General features: G+C 49.1%; 2 protein-coding genes across 18 annotated transcripts in view; one reads left to right on the forward strand and one right to left on the reverse strand.

Moving 5' to 3' along the window:
• Positions 1-6461, reverse strand: part of MYO18A (myosin XVIIIA) — a 146974-nt gene extending 140513 nt beyond the window's left edge. For all 11 annotated transcript variants that reach the window (XM_080982729.1, XM_080982728.1, XM_080982724.1 and 8 more), the window contains exon 1: positions 6334-6461. The gene's annotated coding sequence lies outside the window, so the exon portion shown is untranslated. The remainder of the gene's footprint in view (positions 1-6333) is intronic.
• Positions 6462-8919: 2458 nt separating this feature from the next.
• On the forward strand, positions 8920-20755 carry CRYBA1 (crystallin beta A1). 7 transcript variants are annotated; one of them, XM_080983251.1, is made up of 8 exons: positions 8920-8989; positions 10965-11014; positions 11745-12017; positions 13104-13168; positions 14545-14663; positions 17464-17605; positions 18477-18619; positions 20228-20755. In XM_080983251.1, the coding sequence occupies exons 3-8, from the start codon at positions 11987-11989 to the stop codon at positions 20373-20375; spliced, it is 648 nt and encodes a 215-aa protein (XP_080839377.1). In that variant the 5' UTR covers positions 8920-8989; positions 10965-11014; positions 11745-11986; the 3' UTR covers positions 20376-20755. The 7 variants fall into 7 exon arrangements, with proteins under 7 accessions (XP_080839377.1, XP_080839376.1, XP_080839380.1 ...); XM_080983250.1 differs by having other exon boundaries at positions 10965-11002; XM_080983248.1 differs by lacking the exons at positions 8920-8989; positions 10965-11014 and adding exons at positions 9014-9058; positions 9677-9835.
• Positions 20756-25323: the final 4568 nt, after the last annotated feature.

Consider the following 25323-nt stretch of genomic DNA (forward strand, 5'->3'; position numbering starts at 1 on the left):
AGGGAGAGCAGGATAAACCCACATTCCACACGCCCCACGGCTAAAACTCGCTTTCCCTGATTCGGGAGTCCAGGTCACACCCACTTGATGAACAAGCATGCAAGGTATGTTATGACGCAGCAGGAGCAGAAGAGGTTAAGTCAGCTCGACGGAGCACAAAGAAAACTCCTAAAACCACAGCTGTATAAAGGTTAACGCTCAGGCAGTATACCAACGTATCACGTCAAATGATGCCCAGAACCTGCCCCACCAAAGAATCGCCTGCATGTCTTGCGACAGGGGAGGAAAGAAGTGGTTTGGTCAACCCCGCGACTCTGCTGCTCACTTGTCATGATCAGGCTTTTATAAAAGGAGAACCCAACTTGGTTTTCTTTACCTGGCATCGGTTAAGCCCATAAAGTTACATTTCTAACAACTGGTGGATTTTGTTGTATAGATGGGCACAGGGTGTTCTGTAAGACGGCTCAATGTTGCAGCCCAAGTGGGGCCTCACACACGTGAGCAGCTGCTTCTGTTTAACTGGCCTGCCTGAAAAGTATTTCTATTTATTTATTTATTGGAAAGGAGCTCAAGGTGGTGTACATGGCTCCCCCCCTGCTCATTTAACCCTCACAACCTTGTGAGATAGGCCAGGCTGAGGGAGACAGCAACTGGCCCAGGATCACACCCAGTAGGCTTCAGGGCTGAATAGGGTGATTTGAACTTTAGCCTCCCAGGTCCTCGTCCAGCACTCTAACCACTACACCACTGACCGGTGTAATGCTCTCCAGCTGCCATTGCCTTCATACAGAAAGGAGTCTGACAGAGGAAGGAAGAACCAGGGTTATGTACTCCTCTCTAAACTGTCTGTGTGAACATTACAGAAGCAGGACTCAATTTTCTCCATATGTTTTCTCCGCCTACCCCAGAAAGCATCGTTCTTCGCACTTTCAGAAGCCAGAACTAAGCCTCAGTTGCTAAATTGCCAGCTGCCTTAAAACAGCAGGGTAGGATATAAATCAAACATAACACAGAAGGTACCTTCTATCAGGTGAGACTGTATAAGGAGCTATGTGCTCTGACTGGCAGCAGCTCTCTGGGATGTCAGGCAGAGAGACAGGGTCTTTTCCATCAGTTGTTTCTGGATTGTTATTTTTTAAATCAGAGATGCCACGGACTGAACCTAGAACCTGGTGCATACAAAGCAGGCGTTCTCTCCCACAGCCCCTCCTAAGATAAATAAAGATGAATTACAATAACCTCATGTATATTTGCTGAATGTAACCCTCTGGCATTATTTTATGCAGTCCTGTTCATAAAATGCAAACAGCACAGTAGAGGAAGTAAAAAAACACCTTCCAGAATTTCACCGTCCAGAGGCCCATTGTGCTTTGTGCACATGAATGTTATCAGTGTAACTCCTCCATAAAGGGAGGCAGGCATGGGCCTTTTACTGCCTTCCTTGTTGCTACAGACCTTAAATGTTTTAAGCATGCATGGAAAAACTGCAAGGAAGTGAAGGCCACAAATTCACACATGCATCTTACAGGTATACTCACCAGGTTTTGCCTTGCAAATGTATAAAACATTATTATTATCAGCAAAAGAGCTCCTTAATACATCACAGGAAAGAGGTGTCATTTTAATTTGTGTAAGCCACTTTGATTCCCAGTCTGGGGAAAAGGTGAGATATAATTAAATAAAATAATAGTAATAAGAATATTAATAACAATAGATGCATATACTCTCCCAAATGTCACCTTTGTCTCGCCTGAAAAGCTCAGATTTTAGAATTTACACTCTGAGAGGATAATATGGCCATAGTTCAGTGGCAGATCAACTGCTCTGCATGCAGAAGGCTCCTGAAACCACTGCCTGAAACCCAGGAGAGCAGCTGTCAGTCAGTGTGTGAGAGACTGTACTGAGCGAGATGGACCAATAGTCTGCCTTGGTATAAGGCAGCTCCACTGTGAAAGAGGGGCAGTAATGCTTCCCAGACCAGTTGCTGGGAATCACAGTTGGGAGAGAGCACTGCTGTTGTGCTCAGGTCCTGTTTGTGGGCTTCCCATGTGGGCACCTGGCTGGCCACTAGAGAAGAGGATGCTGGGCTGTATGGGCCACCGGCCTCATCCAGCAGGGCTCTTCATATGCCCCCACGTTCTTCCCATGTGAAGCAGTTGGTAAGATGCTTGGGGTGTCTTCTTCAGCAGTGACAGGTGACACAGCCTAGTCCTTGCAAGGGTGTTGTTAATGCTAATACAAGACAAAGCAAGGCCTGGGAGTCATTTTGGACTCACAGCTGTCCATGGAGGCACAGGTTAATTCTGTGTCCAGGGCAGCTGTCTACCAGCTCCACCTGGTGCGCAGGCTAAGACCCTACCTGCCCGCGAACTGTCTTGCCAGAGTGGTGCATGCTCTAGTTATCTCCCACTTGGACTACTGCAACGTGCTCTACGTGGGGCTACCTTTGAAGGTGACCCAGAAACTGCAACTAATCCAGAATGCAGCAGCTAGACTGGTGACTGGGAGTGGCCGCTGGGACCACATAACACCGGTTCTGAGAGATCTGCATTGGCTCCCAGTACGTTTCTGAGCACAATTCAAAGTGTTGGTGCTGACCTTTAAAGCCCTAAACGGCCTCGGTCCTGTATACCTGAAGGAGCGTCTCCACCCCCCATCATTCAGCCCGGACACTGAGATCCAGCGCCGAGGGCCTTCTGGCGGTTCGCTCATTGCGAGAAGTAAGGTTAGAGGGAACCAGGCAGAGGGCCTTCTCGGTAGTGGCGCCTGCCCTGTGGAACGCCCTCCCAGCAGATGTCAAAGCAATAAACAACTATTTTACTTTTAAAAGACAACTGAAGGCAGCCCTCTTTAGGGAAGTTTTTAATGTCTGATGCTGTACTGTTTTTAATATTCAGTTGGAAGCCACCCAGAGTGGCTGGGGAAACCCAGCCAGATGGGCGGGGTATAAATAATAAATTATTATTATATTATTATTATTATTTTACTGCCTCCTGTCTTGGACAGAGCAGGGCAAGCCACAGTCAAAGGACCAGCACCAAGCGCAGGTACACTGACGAAAGCTGACATCTGCAATTACCCTGGAAACTATCCTAATTGCACCTCAAAAACCCTGTCCAGGTTTGGGCTAAATGCCTCACAGCAAACCTTAAGACTCTGATGCTTCCCCAACTGTTGTGCCCACAGACGTGCCAAGCAGCTGCTGTTCTTTAAAGGAAGTACCAAGAATTATTATTACAATTTATTACCATCATTATTATTTACTTCATTTCTTGCTCAGTCTTCATCGTAAGGTCCAAAGGTAGGTTACAGCAATAGAAACACAAGATTAAAACTCATATAAGACAACTGATGGAAGTTGTACAATGAAGGTGTCAGTGGCAACACTGTGGGGAGGGAATTCCACAGCTTGTGGGCTGCCACAGAGAGTGCTCTCTCCCACCTGCCCCCCCCCCGAACCTCTGAGAGCAGTGGAAAGAGCAAGAAGGCCCCCCCTGCCAATCTTAACAGCCAAGGGGGTCTGTAAGGAAGCAGTCTTCAAGCTGCAGGGATGCTGGACGGGACAGGACCGGACCACAGGAACTTAGGAAACAGTCTTATGCCGAACCAGAACATTAATCCATTTAACTCAGTATTGTTGACACTGACTGACAGCAGCTCTCTGGGGTTTTACAAAGGGGTTGCTCCCAGCCTTACTGGAGATACCACCAGATATTGAACCTGAGACCTAATGCGTGCAAAGCATATGATCCACTGTTGAACTACAGCCCCTCCTCTAATACCAGGACAGATGCACAGATCCCCCAGAAAGCCAGGCAACCACAGACTGTGCATACATCAAAGCAAAGCTGCACCCAATTTACAGCTGCTGTTTAGCCAGAAAATATTCACTTGCTGAATGGCTGCTTGGCATACAGCTGTTTTAAGAAACAAAAAATGCAATCCTAGCAAAGAGTTAATGGCAGCCCACCCTGGATACGGGGTGGGGGGTGGAGGAAACAACCCTCATTCTTTACATACGTGTGCACACAATAATTCTCCAGCCACCACTATACCCACTACCTAAAAAAAAACAGCTATGCACACCCAACCACAGATATCCAACCTTTGCAAACCTGGAATGTGACACATATTAGATTGGGGAGAAGTGGTACACTGTAGCCACACACAAAAGCACCACCAAAACCTTGTGGGTGTGACCGACATGCACACACCCTGAACTCTCAAGGTATGGTGTCCACCGTTTCCCTCCTCATATTGTTTCCCTCCTCATATCAGTTTTTTATTATTAATTAGATTTCTTCCCCACCCTTTACTATGCGGTCCTAGGCCAGGTTATAGCAATTAAAAAATATAGTATTAAAACAGATTAGGATCAAAAGAAAAAAGTGGGTCCTAAAATATATATCTCCCAGGTGTCAAAGGCCAGGGTAAAGAGGTGTGTATTAAATGTCCAAGCCGACACATTTAACACGCACAATCTACAATTCTGTGCACGCGAGCAAGACAGCCAAGCCCTTCCCTGTCTGTATCTCACACATCAATACACTTTAAAACCCATGGCTTGCCTTCCAAATCACACCCAAATGGATGTTTACCGTGGACAGAAAAAACATTAGATATTCTCTCTCCATATAACATTCTCATGCACACACACCTACCTTCTCAGGACATGCTCACAACGCAACCTAGGCCAATTCAAAAGCCTGGAAATAGGGACAAAGCCGAAGGATGGAGGCAAGAGAGATTTTTGACACCTCCTTGCTGTGTGAGAGAGACAAAGACTATCACTTTAACACAACACTGGAGGATCTGGCTATTCGAAGAGCACAAGGTTTGGTCACTCCAAGATCATCACACACACACACACACACACACACACACCACATTTAAACCCAGGAGGTGCTTTTCACTCGCAAAGAACTGCACATTGCAACTCACCTAGGTCAGTTCAAAGCTGGAGGGAGGAACCACATGTTTGTGTGCATACAAGAAAGGTACGTATTTTGACAGGTACACAGTGAATGCGTATTTGAGAGAGACTAGACCATAAACAAACCTCACTCTCATACACACACACACACCCTCCATGCATCCTTTCGCACAAACACACCTAGGACCTGCCTCCTGCTCATGCCCAGATGAATGTGTGAATGTGCATATAAAGAACATGTGCACACATGCAAATGAGGGAAAGAAACACAAGGACCATGACTTCTGCTACCTGTGTTATACCATTCATGCACACATTCCCCAAGACCTGCTTCTCACAGGCAGAGAGGACTATGCACCCAACACACCTAGGCTACTTTATAGGGCGAGGGGGGAAGAGGGGAGCTGAACTCGGGAGGAAGCTATTAGAGAGGCACATCTTTTGCCACAGGTGGCATCAGTATGTGCTGTGTGTGAACACACACACCCTTTGCACAAAAGCACCTTTAAACCCACAACCTGCCTCCTCCCACCTGTGTGGACATGCAATCACACCTGTAGGCAGAGTGACACACATACACACCCCTGCAAAAACAGCAACAACCCCCCTCCCCAAGCACATTCCCAAGCATCTTTAAACCCTGGACAGGCTCCTCTCCTAAATTCAGGAATTCCAAAATTCAAGGAGACCTACATTTGCGTGCCTCAGTTTATGGGTATAAAGAACACACACAAACTCTTGTGTATGGGTCCAGTTACAGATAGGTAGCCGTGTTGGTCTGCCATAATCAAAATAAAAAAAAATCCTTCCAGTAGCACCTTTAAGACCAACGTGTGTATGGGCTGCACCCAACCTTATTCCTTGCTGAAATGAAGGACCAACTTAGGCCCATTGAGTGCCTCTGAGGAGACTCCGCTGAGCCGGCTGAAGTTACTACGGGCACCACGACCAACCCGGGGCCCATTAATCCCGGTGGATCTCCTCGGAGGAGAACCCCGTTGAAGGAGCACCCTGACTAAGCGCAGCCCATGGATCTCAACGGGTCTACTCTGGGATGGCGACCCGTGGGAGTCAAGGGGCGCCTCGACTGACACAGGCCCATTCATCCCAACCCAAGAGGGAAAGCCTCCCCTGAGGGAAAGTCAGCCGGATGCAACCCGGAAGGGAACACGCGTTATCCCGCTGCTGCACGCGTCGCTCCCTTCACACGAGCGGCGCTTGCACGGTGCCACACGCCTTCTCCCAACCCCAACCCAAAACATCCACACCGAGGAGGCGGCGGCGGCGCTTCTTCTCCTCCTCCTCGCCGCCGTCCGCCCCTCTCCCACAGCGATGGCGGCGTCCCCCTCCGCCTCCATCCTCCGGGGCCCCCCGTCCGGCCCCTCGCCTCCCTCGCTCACCGGGCAGCGCGGCTGGATGGCGAGGCCCGGCCCGGCCTCTCCTTCGGCCCCGGCTGCTCGCTGCCTCCGCCTCCTGCGGCCGCTCCCGGGCCGGCATCGAGCGAGCCCAGCCCGCCAGCAGGAGGAGCAGGAGGGCGGCGGCGGAGGAGGAGAACGGGGCGGGCGCCGAGGAGGAGGAGGAGGAGGAGGAGCGGGAAGAGGCCGGCCTTCTCCCTCCAGCTCGGAGGGGCGAGGCGGGGAAGAGGCGGGGGGGGGCGGGGAAGACCCTACTCGGAGTAGACCGCCCGCCTTGAAAGGCACGGGCCTCCGCCGCGGGGTCTCTCTCAGCGGCTTCGTGGCGAACTCAGAGCAGGGCCGCCCCGCTCCCCTCACGCGCAGATCCAGAGGGGAATAATGGGTGCTGCTGGCCCGCCAAGTCCTACTCAGAGTAGACCTCCCTCCCTCCCCACTGAAATGAAGGGGTCCCTTCGCTTTCATGCAAGCGCTGGGGGCGGTAATGGTGAGAAGGCGGCACAACCTCGGGGGGAAACAGTGAAGAATATGCTCTTTCTCAGGGGGAAGGTAGGCGGTCTCTCTCAAGGGGCTTGCTTCCGAGTAGGCCGCGTCAGTCAGGGGATTATTCCTATTAGCAAGCCCCTTTTGCGTCGAACTGACTTCCCCCTCAGAGAAGCTCTTAATGGTGGCCATGATAACGTCCCCAACCACGACAAAATGTTCTCTTGAGGGGGAAGTCAGGGCATCTAATGGGGCTTACTCGCAAGTAAGTGGGACCGCTTACTCAGGAGTCTGTCGTCCCCTTTGGGCGCCCTGACTGGCACTGAGCTTCTCTGAGGGGAAAGCTAGTCAGGGTCAAGAAGCGCTGGGACTTAACTTTTGAGTTATTATTTTTTAGTGGGACTTACTTCTGAGTTATTAGCATCATTAATTACCTTGTTATTATTACCCTCGCAAAGGCAAGCCCCATTTGGCACCCTGAAGGACTTTTCCCTCAGGCAACGTTTTTGTTACCTATTATTATTAATATCATTATCATTATCATTAGCTTCCCTGAGAGGAAAAGGCAGGCAGTGAGGACACCAAATGAGGCTTACTTCCCAGTAAGCATGACTCTCAATTGTTGGTAATCAATACCCCTTTTGATTAAAAAAACAAACAAACAGGTCCAGTTCTTTTATCTTTATATAATAAGTTTTGTGGGCGCCATCACAAAATGGCTGCTCTCTCTCTCTCTCTCTCTCACACACACACAAACACATCTAGAGGCGACAAGTGTTTAAAGTGATATTAATCCATCTATTGCACAAGGTTTCATGCATCGGTTATATCTGCATGCATTTACATAAGGTCCAGAGGGCAGAGGGGGTATTTCTCCCCGTCCCTAGATTGTAAGGTCCTTGAGGCAGAGACCTGCCCTGTCTTTGTTAAGTGCCAGCGAAGTGGATGGCACAATAAGAATGAATGTTAACAGCAGGCGCCATCTCAGAAGAAATATTCCCTCCTGGGTGAGGGTGGAGGAGGAATGCTTTTTTCTAACAGGGTGCCTGCCACCCATGGATTTCTCAGCACTATAATTAAAAACTAATCAACATTTTGTGAAGCCTGTTGCTCAGTTCATTAGGGGCATCTCTTTAATCAACTAAAACTGCAATCCTAGGCACACTTCATTGGGCACATGCAAATTATATCCCCACGAACACTTGCACAGATTAAGCTATTCAAACAATTAATCCACTCATGTTTCTTCAGTCAAAGGGACAGCTCTGCCTCTTTCCCCCCCCCCCCATTCTAGTCCCCCAATTCTTTTTGCATCATATTTCTAGCAGCTGTTTTATTTGGGGGAGTTTTGGGTGAACTCGGCGCTTCTGTGCTCACAAATGAGGCTGCAACAGGTATGCACCAGGCATTTGAAGCACACACCTTCCCACAAAGAATCATGGGAACTGTAGTTCCCAGCACCCTTAACAAACTTTGAGTATCATTTCAGGGGAGAAAACAGAAATGGGGAGTGGGGAGAGAGGGTAGGATGCCCAGCTTGGGGGAAACAGCTGGCTGGGACCCTGGCCAGGAGCAGTCCTCCTGCTAAAAGATGATGCGCTGCAACGTTTTGTTGCAGCCCCCCTCTTGCACCCTGCTCTACTGTCAGCTTTAGACTGAGTTGCTATAACAGGTCTATCAATGTACAAAACAATAACTGGCCAGGTATACATTTGTTTTGAGAGAAAAGTTATGAACTGGTGTTTTAGTCTCAGTTATCAGGGCATTGCTGTTGTTGTTTTTGCAGACTTGTCTGTATTGATGAAACAGAGCTGTCAACCATTATGCATCCTATTGTTTACAAGGGTTCTGTTGTATTTGAGGCCATTTTAAAAAGAAATATATATTGTGATAGGGACTTGATAGCAGAGTATTCTGCATTAGTTAGGAACAAAACCTTTTAATCTCTAGCAGACGTTCCTCATCTAGTCATTTTGTTAAGGGAGACCCCATCTGCGCTTCATTTGATAAGGCTTTCTGACTGTTCCCCATGCAGGGATTTGGATCAGGGCCTGAGTTGAGGGTGGCATGCCCAGACTCACTTCAATAGGGGCAAAACTTTGACTTCTGCATGCTGGACCACTTATGCTTTCCTGACACACTCCTTTCTTATGGTTAACAGGTAACAGATTTTTATGACAGATAATGCAATAAATAGACACCTCTCTTTCCACGCAAACAGAAAACAATTGTAAGTACACAGAGCACTTTTCGACGTTTGCTCCACATAGCAAAGCGTATTGACCTGTTTTCTTTATTGGATGCCAAGTTCAATTAAAATAATAGGGAGATTTCTTTTCTCCTTTTAAAAATGATTATTTGAACAACTTTTCTGCCCTCTAGTGGACTCTGCTTCAAAAGGCACATCCACCTTTGTTTTGGAACACCAGCATGGGATGAATGATGAATGAGTGGGATGGGATGAATTCTGCTGAGTCTCATGCTTACCGGTAGGTTACATAAGGCTGCAAGTCTAACCCTGCTTACCTGCTGCGCTTATTCAGTAGAGTTATCTCTGAGTAAACGTGGTTAGGACTGGGCTGCTATTCCTTTGAACATCCAGTGGGCAGAACATTTAGGTTCTCTTTTCCAAAGTTCAACTTTCTCCACCAAAATCGATGCTTCATTTAAAGAGTCTTTCAGATTCCTGTTGGTTGATCTGACGTTGTAGATGCTAGCCCATGAGCAGTAAAACTGTTAGTCTTTAGGGTACAACAAGACTCTTGACTGATTTTGCTCTTTGGGGTGTTCCTTTATTGCACCACTCTGAGCAGGTGCCCGAGGTTGTTCATAGTATATTGTCTCTTAGGTGCTGTAGTCTAGTCCAGGAGAGGACAACCCTTTTTCTTCTGCCAAGGCCACATTCCCTTGACAGCCAAGCAATCTGTCAGGGGCCACAAACCAGCAGTGGGCATCATGGGAGGAATCAAATCCTGGGATGTGGTGGTGTTACCAGGTGACCATTGATGTGAGTTAATTTGGTTTTTAGCCTGTTGTTATTTTAACTGTGTGTATTGAATTATTGCTCTTTTTCTCAAGTGAAAATTTTATTTTGCTCTTTCTTTTGTAAACCATTTTGAGTGGAAGGTTGGCAATGAAATTCAGAGTTGGCTATCAGGAGGAGCATCCGATGCTTCCACAATGGCTGCCAACACTGTCTGCGATGCTTCATCCCTTTCACCCTCCCTTAGACAGGCTCATCTCAAACTGCAGCTCCGGAGTCCCTCCATTAAGCCTGCTGCTGGGTCCAGGCCAAGGAGGTGGGGAGAGGCAGGGTGCCTTTTGTTCAATTCTCTATTGCTCATTTGCCAAAAAACAAAAGCGCTCGCTCAGACGCCAGGCAGAGTGCTGAGGTGGCAGCTTGTGGGCCGCCACTGGCAATCCCTCTGAGCGGAAGCCACGGGCCGGGCTCTAGGCCCACCTGCCTGCTTCCCAGAGGGGCAGAGAGAAGCCAGCATGCTGCCCCTAGAAAATAAGTGACCCCTCTCCCCGGCATCTTGGGAGATTGGCCAGACTTAGCTGTTTCAAGGTTCCTGGGCAGAAGGGAGTTCCACAGCCCTAGCCTGGGAGAGAGAAACACAGAATCTTGTGCGTCTTTCACAATATCTGGGGGGATGCAAAAAAAGTGATAAGCCATGGTTGTCCTAAAGAACCATTACTCCCTCAAAAGCAGCAGGGGTGGGGGAACTTTTTCAGCCCAAGGGCCACATTTCCCTTCCAAGGGGCCACATACCATTGGTGGGCGGTGCCAGAGCAATGAATGCAAATTTTACCTTTATACAGTAGGCTAGTTTCTGCACCTGCACTGAAGCATCCCTCTCTGCCCTCTATCCAGACAAGCAGGAGGCATTACCAGAGCTCAGTGACTCATTGACTCATTGATGCACTCAAGGAGGGGGCGAATGAGGACTGGTGAAGGGTGTGGCCTGGAGAGAGCGGGTGTGGCCTGGGAAGAGTCCCAAGGGCCAGACAGAAAGGCCTGCAGGGCCACATTTCTCTCCTTATCTGCAGGTTCCCCGTTGCTGCTCAAAAGCAACAGCATATCTTGCTTCATGCCAACAAGCTCCAAAACTCAAAACTATTTGCTCCTTTTTCAGATCCTAGCCCAATGCTATTGCAGCTCTCGCCCTGGGATGTGGTTATTACAGTAAGCCCTCAACTTATGTGCATTTAACTTGTGTGCATTCATGCTTTACATATATGGCAAAAAAATTAAAGTTTTTAAAATGGAGTGGGGTTCCAGGAAAAATGACTTCGGCATTCCCACCCGCTGTTGAAGCCAATGGGTTTTGACTATATTTTGGCTTTAGACACGACCCCTGAAACGTAACCCCCATGTAATTTGTGGGCTTGCTGTATAAGATCCCTAGCTGTCTCCTTTAGCTAGTGCCCCTTGTTAGTGGCCAAGTTGCGCTGAAGCTAAAGGGGGACATGAGAGAGCAGAACAGCCTAGAGGGGTCTGGGTACAACTGGCATAATTCAGAAAACGCAGAATGTAGCATTAGGTACAGGAACCCGCTCCCTGAGATTCCCATTCTACGAACCTTCTGGATCAGAACCACTGCCCATCTAGTCCAGTATCCTTTTCTCACAGGGGCCAACGAGGTGCTCTAATGGGAAGCCTGGAAGCAGGATCCAAGAACAAGAGCCCTCTCCCTTCCTGGAGTTTCCAGCAGCTGGTATTCAGAAGCATCACTGCCTGCAGCCGTGGAGTCAGAGCATAGCTTTTGTGGCCAGTAGCCATCAGTAGCCACCTGCTCTATGACTTTGTCCAATCTTCTTCTAAAGCCATCTAGGTTGGCCACCACTCTTTCCAGTGGGAGGGAGTTCCATAGATGGGTGCTGTGCTAAAAGTTCCCCCTTCTCATTTCCCCCAGACACTAGCCAGGCATTCCTGCAGGCGGCCCCCACCCTGGGTGGGTGATGGGCGATTGGATGCACCCTCAGCCAAGAATGCAACTTGGACAGTGGAAGCGAGCTGTTGAAATCTCTGGGGATCAAGGGAGGCTCAGTGGCAGAGAATGCATCGTGCTGACCGCAGCTCAAAGCTTGCCCGGTGCCTATCGGGACGCTGGCCCTATATAAACAAACAGGGACGGTCCAGGCAGCAGGGCGGCCCATGGAGGAACTGTCACCATTCAGCGAGCGAGGTGAGTCACTCCAGAGAAAACCCCCCTTCCCCAAATTCTCTCCCCCGTCTGGACTTTATTCATCAAGACCGAGACTCCTGTCCAGAAAGAAATTCTCCCAACAGGCTGTCTCTTAAATTGAACCCCCCCATAATCAAACTGGAGGAAAATGGCAGGTCTTGGACAACCTATTTGCATTGCGTTGCTATCCCACTTCTCCTCCTCAGAGCTCAAGGTGGTGTATGTGGTTTTCCCCCACCCCATTTTATCCTCACAACAACCCTGTGAGGTAGGTTAGGTTGAGAGAGGCAGTGGACTGGCCCAAGGGTGCACCCAGGGAGCTTTGTGGCCGAGTGGGGATTTGAATCCTGTAATCACTACACCATGCTGGCTCTCAACTGAGGATAGATGTAGCTAATAATAACAATTTGCACCTCCACTGCCCTACTTTGTGCATTTTTGTAGGTGAACTGATCCACTTCTTAACTTTGCGGAAAAATACGCAGATCGAAACACAGCCATTCTTTGAGATTTGCACATCTCTGAATTTTGTGATGCTGTTCTCCAAATGAATAATGCCTATGGGGGAAATGTGCATTTAATGAAATCAACATATTAAAATTATAGGGGAAATCGCTTGCAAAAAAAAATGTGCCTATCAGGCAAAACTGCATGCAAGAATGTGTATATTTGGAAAAATTGGCACTAAAACTCTGATGGATTTCACGAGAACTTAAAAAATAAATAAATGCTGATGCAGAAGTTAGAATCTGAAACTGACAGATGAGTCCATGCCTATCTGCACACCACTGTCCCATTTTGGAACACAAACTGAGGGGAGAGACAGGAAAAGTCATCCAGTCACAAACCGGACAAACTTGCACCTCTGTTCATTGCAGGTGAGGTGGGAGCCTCCTAAATTTGCTTTTGGGGTTTAGAAATCTACGTTGTGAGTTTGGGGCCCCGCATCTGCCAGACACTGCCCTCTCCTGGAAGCACTTGTGTCTGCAGCAAGGACGAACCTGAAAGGACCTTGCTGTCAAAATGGGCACCTATGCAGATTTTGGGACAAGTTTGATGCTTCCCCCTGTTTTTTCTTTCCCTTAGAACTCAGCCACGCAGCCAAGATGGCACAGATAAACCCCCAACCGGCCCAGGTGGGCACGTGGAAGGTACGTCCCGGTGGTTAAAACGCAGGCAGAGAGCCACAAAGACTCCTGTGGCAATGCAAAGACTGGCAGATTTATTGCAGGGGATTGGACTAGGTGACCATTCCAGCTCTACAATTCTGTGGATTATGCTTTCATGGCCAGGGTTGGCTTTAAGTTTGAGGGGGCCTTGGCAAAGGGGCAGCCTGGTGCCCTCCTGGCTCCTGCTCCTCGTGGTCATACCTGGTCCCAATGGTTCCAGCAACAGGCAGCAATCTAAGTGGCTAGGAGCCAAGCCACCATTTGACAGTACCCTGGGGTGACGCTACTTCAGGGGTGTTGTGGGTGATTAAAATGGCATCCTGACACTGGGCGAGTGGGGCTGGCATGCTGGAACCTGATCTGCGGATTAGATTAGGGGCAGGGACCTTTTTCAGGCCATAGAGCACAACCCCTACTGGGCAGGGCCAGCCCTATGATGAAGCAGAGTGAGACAGCTGCCTCAGGCGGAAGATGCTGAGGGGCGGGGAGGAGATGGAGCTGTGAGGCTGCCATGATGCCTGCCTTGTACCCTCTTCACTAGCCTGCTAGTGTTTTCCTTTTCACAGTGTCAGAGTAAGATTCAGCTGCCAGTTCAATGGGCTTCTCTAGATGCCTTGAGGAGGGCTCCACCTTGTCCTTTGCCTCAGGCGGCCAAATGTCTAGAGCCAGCCTGGCTACTGGGGGGCACCAGATTCCTGCATTGCAGGGGGTTGTACTAGATGACCCTGAGGGTCCCTTCCAGCTCCACAGTTCTATTATTCTATGCCCGTGGTGGACGAGCAGAACAATGGGTGTAAATTAGTACAGTAGGCTAGCTCCTACACATGTTAACACACCCATCCCTCTGTTTTCTATTTTAATTTTTATTTATAAAGTTTATTAAAACTGACAACATAAAAACACAAAATGAGAACACAAAATACATAAGAAAAAGAAGAACAGGAACAAACCAATAACCCTTTCCTCCCACAAACCCTTTTCCATCCCATCAAGGAAGAGTAATTTCTAGCCAGGCAAAAACACTGAAGGAGGGACAGGAAGGGGCATGGCCTGGAGGGAGGGGTGTGGCTAGGGAGGAGGCGTGGCCCAGGAAAAGTTCTGAGGGCCAGCCAGAAAGGCCTGGAGGGCCGCATTTGATCCCCAGGCCTGAGACTCCCCATTCCTGGCCTAGGGGTCATTTTCAACCAGAGCAAAGAGAGAGTGTGGAAGAGAGATATTTAAGCTGGCCCTCCTATGAGGCTGAGAGATGCTGGAACGGGGTGTCTTTCAAGGGCAGCAAAAGCAGGTCCTTAAAATTTCCCTCTTTGGAAAGCGGGAGCCCTTGCCCTGCCCTGCCTGACGGTGTCGCTCTCTTGCAGATCACTGCCTATGATCAGGAGAACTTCCAGGGCAAACGGATGGAGTTTGCCACCTCCTGCCCCAACATCGTGGAGTGCAGCTTCGACAACGTGCGCTCGCTCAAGGTGGAAAGTGGCGCGTGAGTACAGGAGGTAGCGGGGCTTCCGAAAGCAAGAAGTCAGGGTTAAGAAGAAGATGAGAAGAAAGAGTCTGCCGGATCAGGCCAATGGCTCATCTGAGTCCAGCATCCTGTTCTCACAGGGGCCAGCCAGAGGTCCAATTGGGAAGCCTTCAAGCAGAGCCCTCTGCCCTCCTGCGGTCCCACCACTGTGGGTCACACGGGCCCCCATAGCAAGTGTCCTTCTGTTCTCACATGTTCCAAAACCGCCCAGCCCACCTGAACCCACAAAGGCCCTCCTCCAGAGCCCGTAGCCTGCAGGAAACATAGCCTTGGTTTGATTTAACAAAGGTGGTTCCCTGAGCCACGTACGGCAAGGGTGAAGTTCATTGGACATCCCCATCCTCGTCCCATTTATATGCCACCTTTTGATTTAAGTTTCCAAGGCATCTTAAACAACACAAAAGGGTGCTTCCAGGCTGTTGCGGATCCAGCCACCTGCTGGCAAATTGGGGGTTGTGTAATTAGAGCTGATTATGAGGCCTTCTGCAAGAAACTGGCTCGCCCCCCACCCTATAAAAATGGATTCCCCCCCCCTCCTCTTTTTTGAAATAAGGAAAGTGATGAGGAAATGCACTGGAAAGCATGGGATGGAAGCTTGCTTTGGCTTCCCTGCAAACAAATCAGAATAAATGTCTATTAAATAGCCAACGTAGCATCTGATTTCCCTGGAATTTCCTGGAGCACTGTGGTGTTGCCTCTTTTGTGCAAGTTTCCTTTATGTGTTTATTTATATCTTTCATCTCCTTACCTGACCGTGCTCTCTTTCTTTTCTTTCTTTCTTTCTTTCTCTCTTTCTCTCTTTCTATTGTTAGAATATTTTGTTAATCTCATTATACATGTAATATATTTTTTTAAAAAATTATATGGGATATTATGCCAGAATGCATAACTTGCTTGAAGGAGTCCAAGGGTTGAAACAGTGTAAGCCAGGGCCAGCCCACCCATGAGGCAAGGGTAGGCGGCTGCCTAAGGCAGCAGGGTTCATAGAGGAGCAGATCCAGCCTCTAAGGAATGCATTGCCCACTACTGCTGCTGCTGTAGTGACAGCAGTGGCTGCTGCACGCTCCTTGGAAGCTAGATTGGCCGCCTCCTTGGCAGCCTCCTCCCCAAATGCTACCTCTGCAGTAGCCTCTGGGGGAATAGGAGGTGCTGCTTGTCTCCCCACACCCATGGGGAGAGAATGGTGGGGGCTGCCCTCAGGGCCTTTGATTCCCACAACTGCCATCAGCTATGGTTGATGTGATTCCCTACCTTGTTCCCAATGTAGATTTTCGCCCATCGCTTCTTCCCTGGAGGGGGGGAGGCACCATTTTCTGGTTTGCCTCAAGTGACCAGATGTCTTGGGCTGGCCCTGGCGCAAGCAGCTCCTGAAAGCACATCCATCGGGCCGTATTGAGGCTAATAAAAGATAGGCTGTTGGACTGTTGTTCCATCACAAGTCACCTTGTCCATACTGCTGCAATATAGGCTGCCTAAAGTCCTTCTGAAAACATGGGGTTGCCCTTTGCTCCAGCCCGCAGGGTCCATGCTTTGTGCACTCTTAACGAATCAGCGTTCTCAAAGAAAATTCCAGATGCACCTCCCTTTTGCTCTTGTCTTCCCTGCCATCCTCTTGTGTGCTGCTGATTGCAATTTCAATTAAAAATATAATGAAAATAATGTCCCTGCAGGGTGGATGCTTAATAAACAGGTTGTCAGGAAGGGCATGAAATTAAAAACGGCATCTAAAGGGGTTCCTATGACAGAAACACACGAAGCAGTGAAAAGCTGCCGTCTTAAAAAGGACAGTTAAAATATCCCAGCTGTTGCCAGGGAGGTCCCCTGAGGTGACCAAGTTGGGGATTCCCAGGCGAAAGGAAAGTATTGAGAAACCTCCCTTTACACAAGAGGCTCATGCATAGCTGACTGAGGCAGGTCAAGAACCCAGCCCCAGAATCAGACCGGTCCGGGACTACCCACAAGGCTATATTTAGGCTGAATAACGAGAACCGGATTATCACTTCTTCGAGGGCCTGCTGTGGGGCAGACCGCCCTCTCCGCCAGTGGGATAAAACGAGGGCATGTGTTGCATCCCCTCTGAGTGTCCTGATTTTCCAGGGACAGTCCCGGAAGTACAAAGCCATCCCAGCTTCTGATTTGACCCCAGAATGTCTCCTTTTCCCCTCCAGCACTGCCAGTGCTGAGCTCGGGGAGTGCGATGTGCCGACGCTTGTCCTGGGTGGTGGCAGTGCTGCCTGTGTGAGGAAGCATCCTGTTGCCTCTTCTGGGCCTCTCCATGGCTGCCTCCTCCCTTGGGCAGCTCGCAGCAGCTGCTGGAGAGCAGGCAAGGAGAAGAGGCTACCACCAACGAGGCCCAGCCCCGTACCACATGCTGGCTCTGAGGGGTCAGCAGAGGGCAGGACCGCCCTGGGCAGCAAGAAGGGTGCAGTACAAGCCTTGGTTTTGTTAATTTAAAAAATGCTTTGTGTATCCACATCAAATATTGCCCCTTTCTAAAATGTATTTATGACTGTGTGTTTTTCTTCTTGCAAATCTACCAAAGAATAAAATAACATCAGGACTAAGAGGTTTTCTCAGGACAGTGGAGGGCCTGTGCGCTGTGCCCCGTTGGTGTCATGGGGGTGGCACTCGCTCTTGGTGGGGGGACCAAAATTTGGGGGGTCGAGGAGGGTGGGGAGTGAGACATGCCCCTCTTTTCATCTGAGGAAGGTGTGGTGATGTGGTTTCTTGCTGAGCGTCTCCTCCTTCCTCTCCGCAGCTGGTTTGGCTATGAGCACACCAACTTCTGTGGGCAGCAGTTTGTCCTGGAGCGCGGAGAGTATCCCCGCTGGGAGGCCTGGAGCGGCAGCAATGCCTACCACGTGGAGCGGCTGATGTCCTTCCGCCCTATCTCCTCCGCAGTGAGTCCCATCGCCTTTGCCACGCGGCATTATGCAAGGACCACAATCGCAGGCCTGTTAAAACGAGACCTCCCTGGAGAAGGAACCAGCTTTCCCGGTTCAGGAGGCAAGCGTTCGGGTTTCACAGAACTCCTTTTTGAGCCGCATGCAAACTTTCAAGCTTCACAGAGTTCTTCTTTAGCATAAATAAATAAATAAGATTCTTGGGAGGTTTTTTAAAAATGAAATTGCCTAATAATAATACCATCTCCAGTCCAGAGATTTGGGTGTGTGGGGAGGTGTGAGTTGAGTTTGTTAATTTAGTTTAGATGGGCAGGGTACAAATAAGATTCATCATCATCATCATCATTTATAAACTGCTTAATATTGTAAAAAAATATTTAAGCGATATGCAAGCTGCTGAAATTCTGCAAAAGGGTAAAACTGGAGTTGTTTTTACTTCTTGCTGTAGGGGTGAAAAGGCTTAAGGCCAGCCCTCTTTGGACCCCCCCCCCCCCGGGTTAGGAATTACAACATCACGGCTTTTCAAGTTAAATTAAAACTGCTGCAGAAGAAGCGTATCAACAGCTTTTAGGCAGACAGGCTAAGAGAGCTCAGTCCCAGTGTGTCCAAAACTGGGAGAGAACAATTGAGGGCCTGGGCAGCTGAAGCCACGGGTAGCCCCTGCCTGGCACATAGTGTCATGCACAGATCTTACCCTAATATTATTGTCCCGCATCTCAGGCCCCTTGAGCCCTGTGTGCTGGAGGGGCTGTGAAGTCATGGGAACATCCCTACCTTTATGGTGGCAGCGCGAAGTTGGCATCCTGAATTTTGGACAGGTGTTTTCACTGAAAAGAGGGCTGCTTTGCTCTTTCCTCCACCCCCACAGAGCCACAAAGAGTCCAAGATCACCCTTTATGAAAAGGAGAACTTCATGGGGCAGCCGTGGGAGGTCCATGATGACTACCCTTCCCTGCAGGCCATGGGTTGGAGCAACAGCGAAGTGGGCTCCATGAAGATCCACTGCGGCGCGTAAGTGGGGGGCGATGGCAGGAGACCGCTTCTGAGCCAAGATGTGAGGCCAGGGAAGGGTGCCGTGTGGGCATGCCAACTCCAGGGGGCCAAGGTGTCTTCACCCCCCCCCCCCGATATTTGTTTGAAGGGGACCTGGCACCCTCAATATCGAGGACGCAGCATCACGGAAGGCAGCACTGTCCTGCACACTGCCAGGAGACGAGTGTGACGTCATGCGCGTGCAACGTGACCCCCTTAATCTTGGGGAGAGCGGGCACCTCTGCCCCAGATGTGCCAAGATGGCCTGACCTGGGGTAGTCAGCCTTTTTATACCTACCGCCCACTAATGCATCTTTCTTGAGGGTAAAATTTCCTTACCGCCCACCAGTGCCCAATGGAAGGAGGGTTCTGCTTGTGCCATAGAACCCCCTACCGCCCTCCGAGAATCCTGAAACGCCCACTAGTGGGCAGTTGGGACCAGGTTGACAACCCCTGGCCTAACCAAACCGCCCTAGAAACAAGCAGGCAAACAGCACTTTCTGCACCTACCAGGGATTTGCAACTGGGTCACACACACCTGGTTGCTGATTCCTGCATTTCAAGGGGTTAGACTGGATAATTATAATTATTATTATTATTTATTATTTATACCCCGTCCATCTGGCTGGGTTTCCCCAGACACTCTGGGCAGCTTCCAACACAATATTAAAATACAGTAATGCATCAAACATTAGAATCATAGAATCATAGAGTTGGAAGAGACCACAAGGGCCATCGAGTCCAACCCCCTGCCAAGCAGGAAACACCATCAGAGCACTCCTGACATATGGTTGTCAAGCCTCTGCTTAAAGACCTCCAAAGAAGGAGACTCCACCACACTCCTTGGCAGCAAATTCCACTGTCGAACAGCTCTTACTGTCAGGAAGTTCTTCCTAATGTTTAGGTGGAATCTTCTTTCTTGTAGTTTGGATCCATTGCTCCGTGTCCGCTTCTCTGGAGCAGCAGAAAACAACCTTTCTCCCTCCTCTATGTGACATCCTTTTCTATATTTGAACATGGCTATCATATCACCCCTTAACCTCCTCTTCTCCAGGCTAAACATGCCCAGCTCCCTTAGCCGTTCCTCATAAGGCATCGTTTCCAGGCCTTTGACCATTTTGGTTGCCCTCCTCTGGACACGTTCCAGTTTGTCAGTGTCCTTCTTGAACTGTGGTGCCCAGAGCTTTCCTAAAAGCTTCCCTAAACAGGGCTGCCTTCAGATGTCTTCTAAAAGTCTGGTAGTTGTTTATTTCCTTGGCATCTGATGGGAGGGCGTTCCACAGGGAGGGCGCCACTACCGAGAAGGCCCTCTGCCTGGTTCCCTGTAACTTGGCTTCTCGCAGGAAGGGAACCTCCAGAAGGCCCTTGGAGCTGGACCTCAGTGTCTAGGCAGAACGATGGAGGTGGAGACGCTCCTTCAGGTATACTGGACCCAGGCCATTTAGGATGACCTGGGGGGGGGGGCGGAATCCCTTCCAACTCTACAGTCGAAGGATGTGGAGTGTTAGCTGTGCTCCCTGGACAGCTCTTCATGGCCCCAACTGGGCAACTCAGCTTTTGTATCTCTCTGCAACTCCTCCTCTGCAGGTGGGTTTGCTACCAGTACCCCGGCTACCGTGGCTACCAGTACATCCTCGAGTCCGACCACCATGGCGGAGATTACAAGCACTGGCGGGAGTGGGGCTCTCACGCCCAGACCTTCCAGATCCAGTCAGTCCGGCGCATCCAGCAGTAGGCCTGAAGGCAAGTGCGCACGCACACATGCACACCCTGGAACAGAGCGTCAGGGCTGCAAGTTGCCAGCGCAGAAGGGAGGACTTCGTTTTTCACCCCACCTCCCCCCAGTTCTCCACACAGGTGCTTAAACCTCTCTCTCTTTTTTGCTCTTGGTCCTCTTGGGCTGGGGGAATCCTTCTCTCCAGCATCTTCCTTGCTGCCACAAAGAGGAAGGAAACACCTGGGAAGGAAATGTGTGTGTGTGAAGCAGGAAACACTTTGTACATGCTCTGGTGTCAATGTGTTTGCGCAAGATGCACAGGGCGCTGTAGGCAGGCAGAAAGACGGCAGCCTAATGTTCCCTGCATGCTTAAAAATAAAGCCAGGCTTGTGCTCAAAGCAGGGGTGATTTTGTATGATTTACATTTTACGTGATTGAAAGCTGCGGTCAAATCATGTTTTGGAAACCTTAAAATAGAAGCACCTCCCTCTCTGGCTAGGGACAATAGGCTCCACCCACCCACCAGCACATATTTTCAATTACAGTATCGAGGGCTAGAAACTTGAGCAGTTTTAAACACACACACATGGAAGGTGGGAGTCTTGTGAAGCTGAATCCGGCATCCACTCTAGCATTCTATACAGATGTGCAGCTTATTTCAGACAATACACCCGAGGGTCTCTTGAGCGTAGATTTTGCCAACTGCAGAGGGGCTACACAAAGTCACCTTTAGGTGGGGCTCAGACACTAGTAGGAGCCGCTTAAGCCAGGTGTGAAGAACCTACACAGCTCCAGATGTTGGGACTGGCATGGCTATATGGGAAGGTGGGAGTCCAGCAACATCTGGAGACTATGGGGTGGAAGGGAGGAGGAGGCAGGAAGCAGAGCTAGGAGGCAAAATGTTTTTCCCCACCCCCAATGAGATACTGCTTTGTTTGCAAAGTTCACCACAGCACCATTGGCCAGCCATTCTCCTGGAAACAGAAATTCTATCTTATTACCTCCAACATCACCACCCGAATGGTATAATTACCTCTAGTGAAATTATCACCAAGAACAGGACTGGTTGGAAAATCATAACTGAAAAACAACAGACACATGGAAACTTGATTTTTATTTTTTTTATTGAACATTTTACATCCTGTAGCATCTCTTAATTTATTTTGTTCTACAACCATCTCTCTCCATTTTTAGTTTTCTTCATTAAAATATAAAATAGATTCTTTTTAGTGGGAGGGGAAGTTTTAAGAACTGTTGTGGAATAGCATTTTTTTTAAAAGGGAGGGAGGGAGGGAGAAGCTGAGATTTTGCTTCCGTTAAGTGACAAAACTGACCTAGCCTGAGCAACTGCATGGAGGCGGATTGATGGACTGGTGAAATTTGGCTGGTTCTGGGTCTGATACCCCCACTGCAAACCTCCTCAACAAAACCCACCAGTTCCTCCAGTCTGAGAAGTAGTGCCCTTTTTACAGCTGGGCGCACAGCCCATTCCTATCCACCGTGAAACATTTGGAGAGAAGGAGAGGGGAAACGGCAAAATGCTCTGGCCTTTTGGCCAGAAATGTCTCTCCAGTCTTGGTGTTATGGAATAAGAGAGCTCTAAGCAGGTGGATTTTTTCCTCTTGAAGAACAGGGAGTATCTCACACATACAATCTAGGCCAGTCTGCATCGCTTTTTGACCCAGTTCTTTGCAAAGGACTCGGTGGTATTTTTCAGGTCAAGTGGTCTCATGTTCTGGGGCAGAAGCAAAAATAAAGCCCCCCCACCCCCCACAACGTCTTGCTCTACTGCAAAATGGCCAAGCAGGAAAGGTGAGAGTGCAGTCATTGCGTGCCAGTGCTGTGACATCTCAAGATTTATAGTAATAAGGTTTGTGGTTCAATGGGAAAGAAATGAAGCGGCAAGTCAGCCCCCCCCCCCCCCCCCGAGTCTGAAGCGAACCAGGCAAGTGTTGGAACCAAGTTTTCAAAGACCCTGTTTCTGGGGTGGGGTGGGGTGGGGGAGATGAAACAGGAAGGAGACTGAGAGGGTCACTGCAGAAGATGCAGACAGACTCTTCAGAAAGGCAGTCCCCAGCACTGCCACTTTCTCTTCACTCGGCACTTTGCAGAATAGGTTGCAGTCAAAAGGGCAAGAGATCCATGCAAAATATTGAGGGCCAAGGTGGTGTCAGGCTTCCCAAAATTCAAACACCCTCCCCCCCCATCACATATGTAAAAGATTAAGTTACAGGTAGGTAGCCGTGTTGGTCTGCCGTAGTCGAAACAAAATAAATTTTTTTCCTTCCAGTAGCACCTTAGAGACCAACTAAGTTTGTTACTGGTATGAGCTTTCGTGTGCATGCACACTTCTTCAGATCCACACACACGAAAGCTCATACCAATAACAAACTTAGTTGGTCTCTAAGGTGCTACTGGAAGGAATTTTTTTTATAAAAGATTAAGACACTGAACTATGAGCGTTTGCAGATTCCAAAACGGTTTGCGTTTCCCCTCCCTCTCCAGGAAGGGCAGAGGGACTTAAGGCAGCTCACCAACAGAAGTCAAGGACAAAACTTAAAAGATAAGATTTGGAGCTGTACATTTAAATGGGCCTTGAAGGACAGGAAGGAAGTTTGGAGGGCAGGCACCTCAGCAGACAAGAGGCAGAACACAGCAGCTGTGACTTAAGTTGGGGAGCTACCCCAACATCAGGATTTAGAAATCACGCAGAACTGGGGAGCAGGGAGAGAGGCCACCAGAAACTGATTCATCAGAATACAAGAGAATGCCCCCTTTAACACTTCAACACACAACACTGAAACACCTGCTTCTCAGAGGCACCCTGAACTTGCAATCCTTAAGACATGCTTCACTAGAGAGTCCCATGGAACTAGCAGAGATGTGCAGCAGATCAGCTGGTGGGGAAGGAATTTCCCAGAAATTCTGCCATTTTATTTTGCCCGCCTTTAAGAGTGCAACCTCTCCGGCACTCACCAAATGGAGCTTTGGCGACAACCAAATGTGCAAAAGCCATTGGAATAATAATAATCAAGGCATGCAAAGGTGTTCCACTCTGTATGCATCCATTAGGAAGTGCCTGCTGGTCCAGCAACCTGTTCTCACAGTGGCCAACTAGATGCCCGTGGGAAGCCTGCAAGGAGGACCCAAGCAAAAAGCATTCCCCACCCGCCATGCTCCTGGGAATCCATATATAGGGTGGGGGAGGCAGGAAAGAGAAAACCAAAATTATGCCGTGGAGGGGCTCATGTTTAATTCCGCAGATCATGATGTCAAGGGTGCAATTAGTGTCTCTCCAGGTTTCATTTCAAATGCAAAGTGCATTTTCCTCCTTTTCTCTAGTTCCCACCCCGAAAAGCAGCCACCTGACCAACTGAATTAAGAGCCTGCACGGAAAGTTGGGCTCGGAAACTGTATTAGATGTTTAATTTAGATGCACACCACTCTGCAGCAAGCAAAGAGAGATGTAAACCTACACCTCCTGGATTCCAAAACATGTTTTCTCATTATACAGGATGCCATGTTTCTTGCCCCGAAACACAAGAGGGAGGTAGGTAACTCATGTCGGTTAAGAAAGCCACCTTCTTGGATGTAAATCTGTGTGCAAACAAATTCCAGTGGCAAAAAAAAATACTCTGGACATAGCTGTCAACGTTTCCCTTTTTTAAAGGGACATTCCCTTATTCTGATTAGGATTCCTCGCATGAAAAGGGAAAAGTTGACAGCTATGACTCTGGAGACTCTGCAAAGGGGCATCAGATGCCTCTACAAAGCTTGAGGACTACTGACATGAAGTGGGGGTGCCAATGAAAGAACTAAAAAATACAGCCGCTTTATAAAGACGACAGAATGAGAAGGCAGGCAAAGAACAAACAGATCAGTGGAGTGCCACACACACACCAGATTTGTGTATTGGAGGGTGAGGGTCGGAAACCTGGAGGGTGCGGAGATCACATCCAACATTCCTCCCCATTATTCATTTTTTTAAAAGACTTTGACCATGAAGAGGCTGTGGAAATCTTCCCCAGCGCCTTGCCAGCTCTGGAAAAGGTTTGGGCTCCACCAGCCTGGACTCTGAAGCCAACCCAGAAGCTTCAGGAATTTGGGGGAGTCCGGAAAAGACATCTCAAGAGGCTCTGGAACTAAAATGCAGTTGGTTCAATCAATCAATCAACCAACCAACCAACCAATCAATCTCCACCTAGCATGTTAGTGGTCAGCAGCATGTCCTACCAGCCTCAGAAGCCAGCATGGCCATGGTCAGGGAGGACAGAAGTCCCACCAGCATCCTGGATTGACAAAGATTCCCCGTATCAGTGACAAGATTGATGCCCCAGAAACAACCCCCAGCCAGATCTGGAGATCTGCTAGAAGAGAGCAGAGTAACTACACATTACTTGTCACGATGCAAGAAAAGTAACAAATTATCTTAATCCAAGCGACCATGCATGGGAAGGTGATCTGAAGCAATACTGGTGAATGAACTGCAAAAAGTATTTTCAGTGCTACTCCTCTGCCCCCCCCCTCCATAATACTTTTAGAATGTGGCTTGGCAGCAGGAAAGAAACCAAGAGTGACAACAATAGGATGTGTTTGCATCTCCATTCAAGGCTAGACTGGTTCATTGCATTTGGCTATGGGGTTTCCTCCCATCACCGCTCCCCCCCCCACTGAAAACTGGAAATATTCTACACTTTCCAAAGAGGGCTTCACACACCAGAGCAGTCAAATGTGGGGGCGCCCAGGGTTGCAAAGGTGGCATTGCTTAAGGACACAGGAGGCTCAAAACTGTGTTAAACTGACAGCTCCATGGGAACCCTGGGAAACGCAGCCTTGTCAATAGGAGCTAGGGAACTTCCTTTGGTACCCTTGCAATAAGCTAGCCGTTTCCAAGGGTCTCAGGCAAAAGCGGTGGCCATTAAATGCATTTTGAGAGCCATTTTGTTTTGTTTTTAAAGTTTGGCAT

The sequence above is a fragment of the Podarcis pityusensis genome, assembly GCF_964106645.2.
Source record: "Podarcis pityusensis genome assembly, chromosome: 15".
Lineage (NCBI taxonomy): Eukaryota > Metazoa > Chordata > Lepidosauria > Squamata > Lacertidae > Podarcis > Podarcis pityusensis.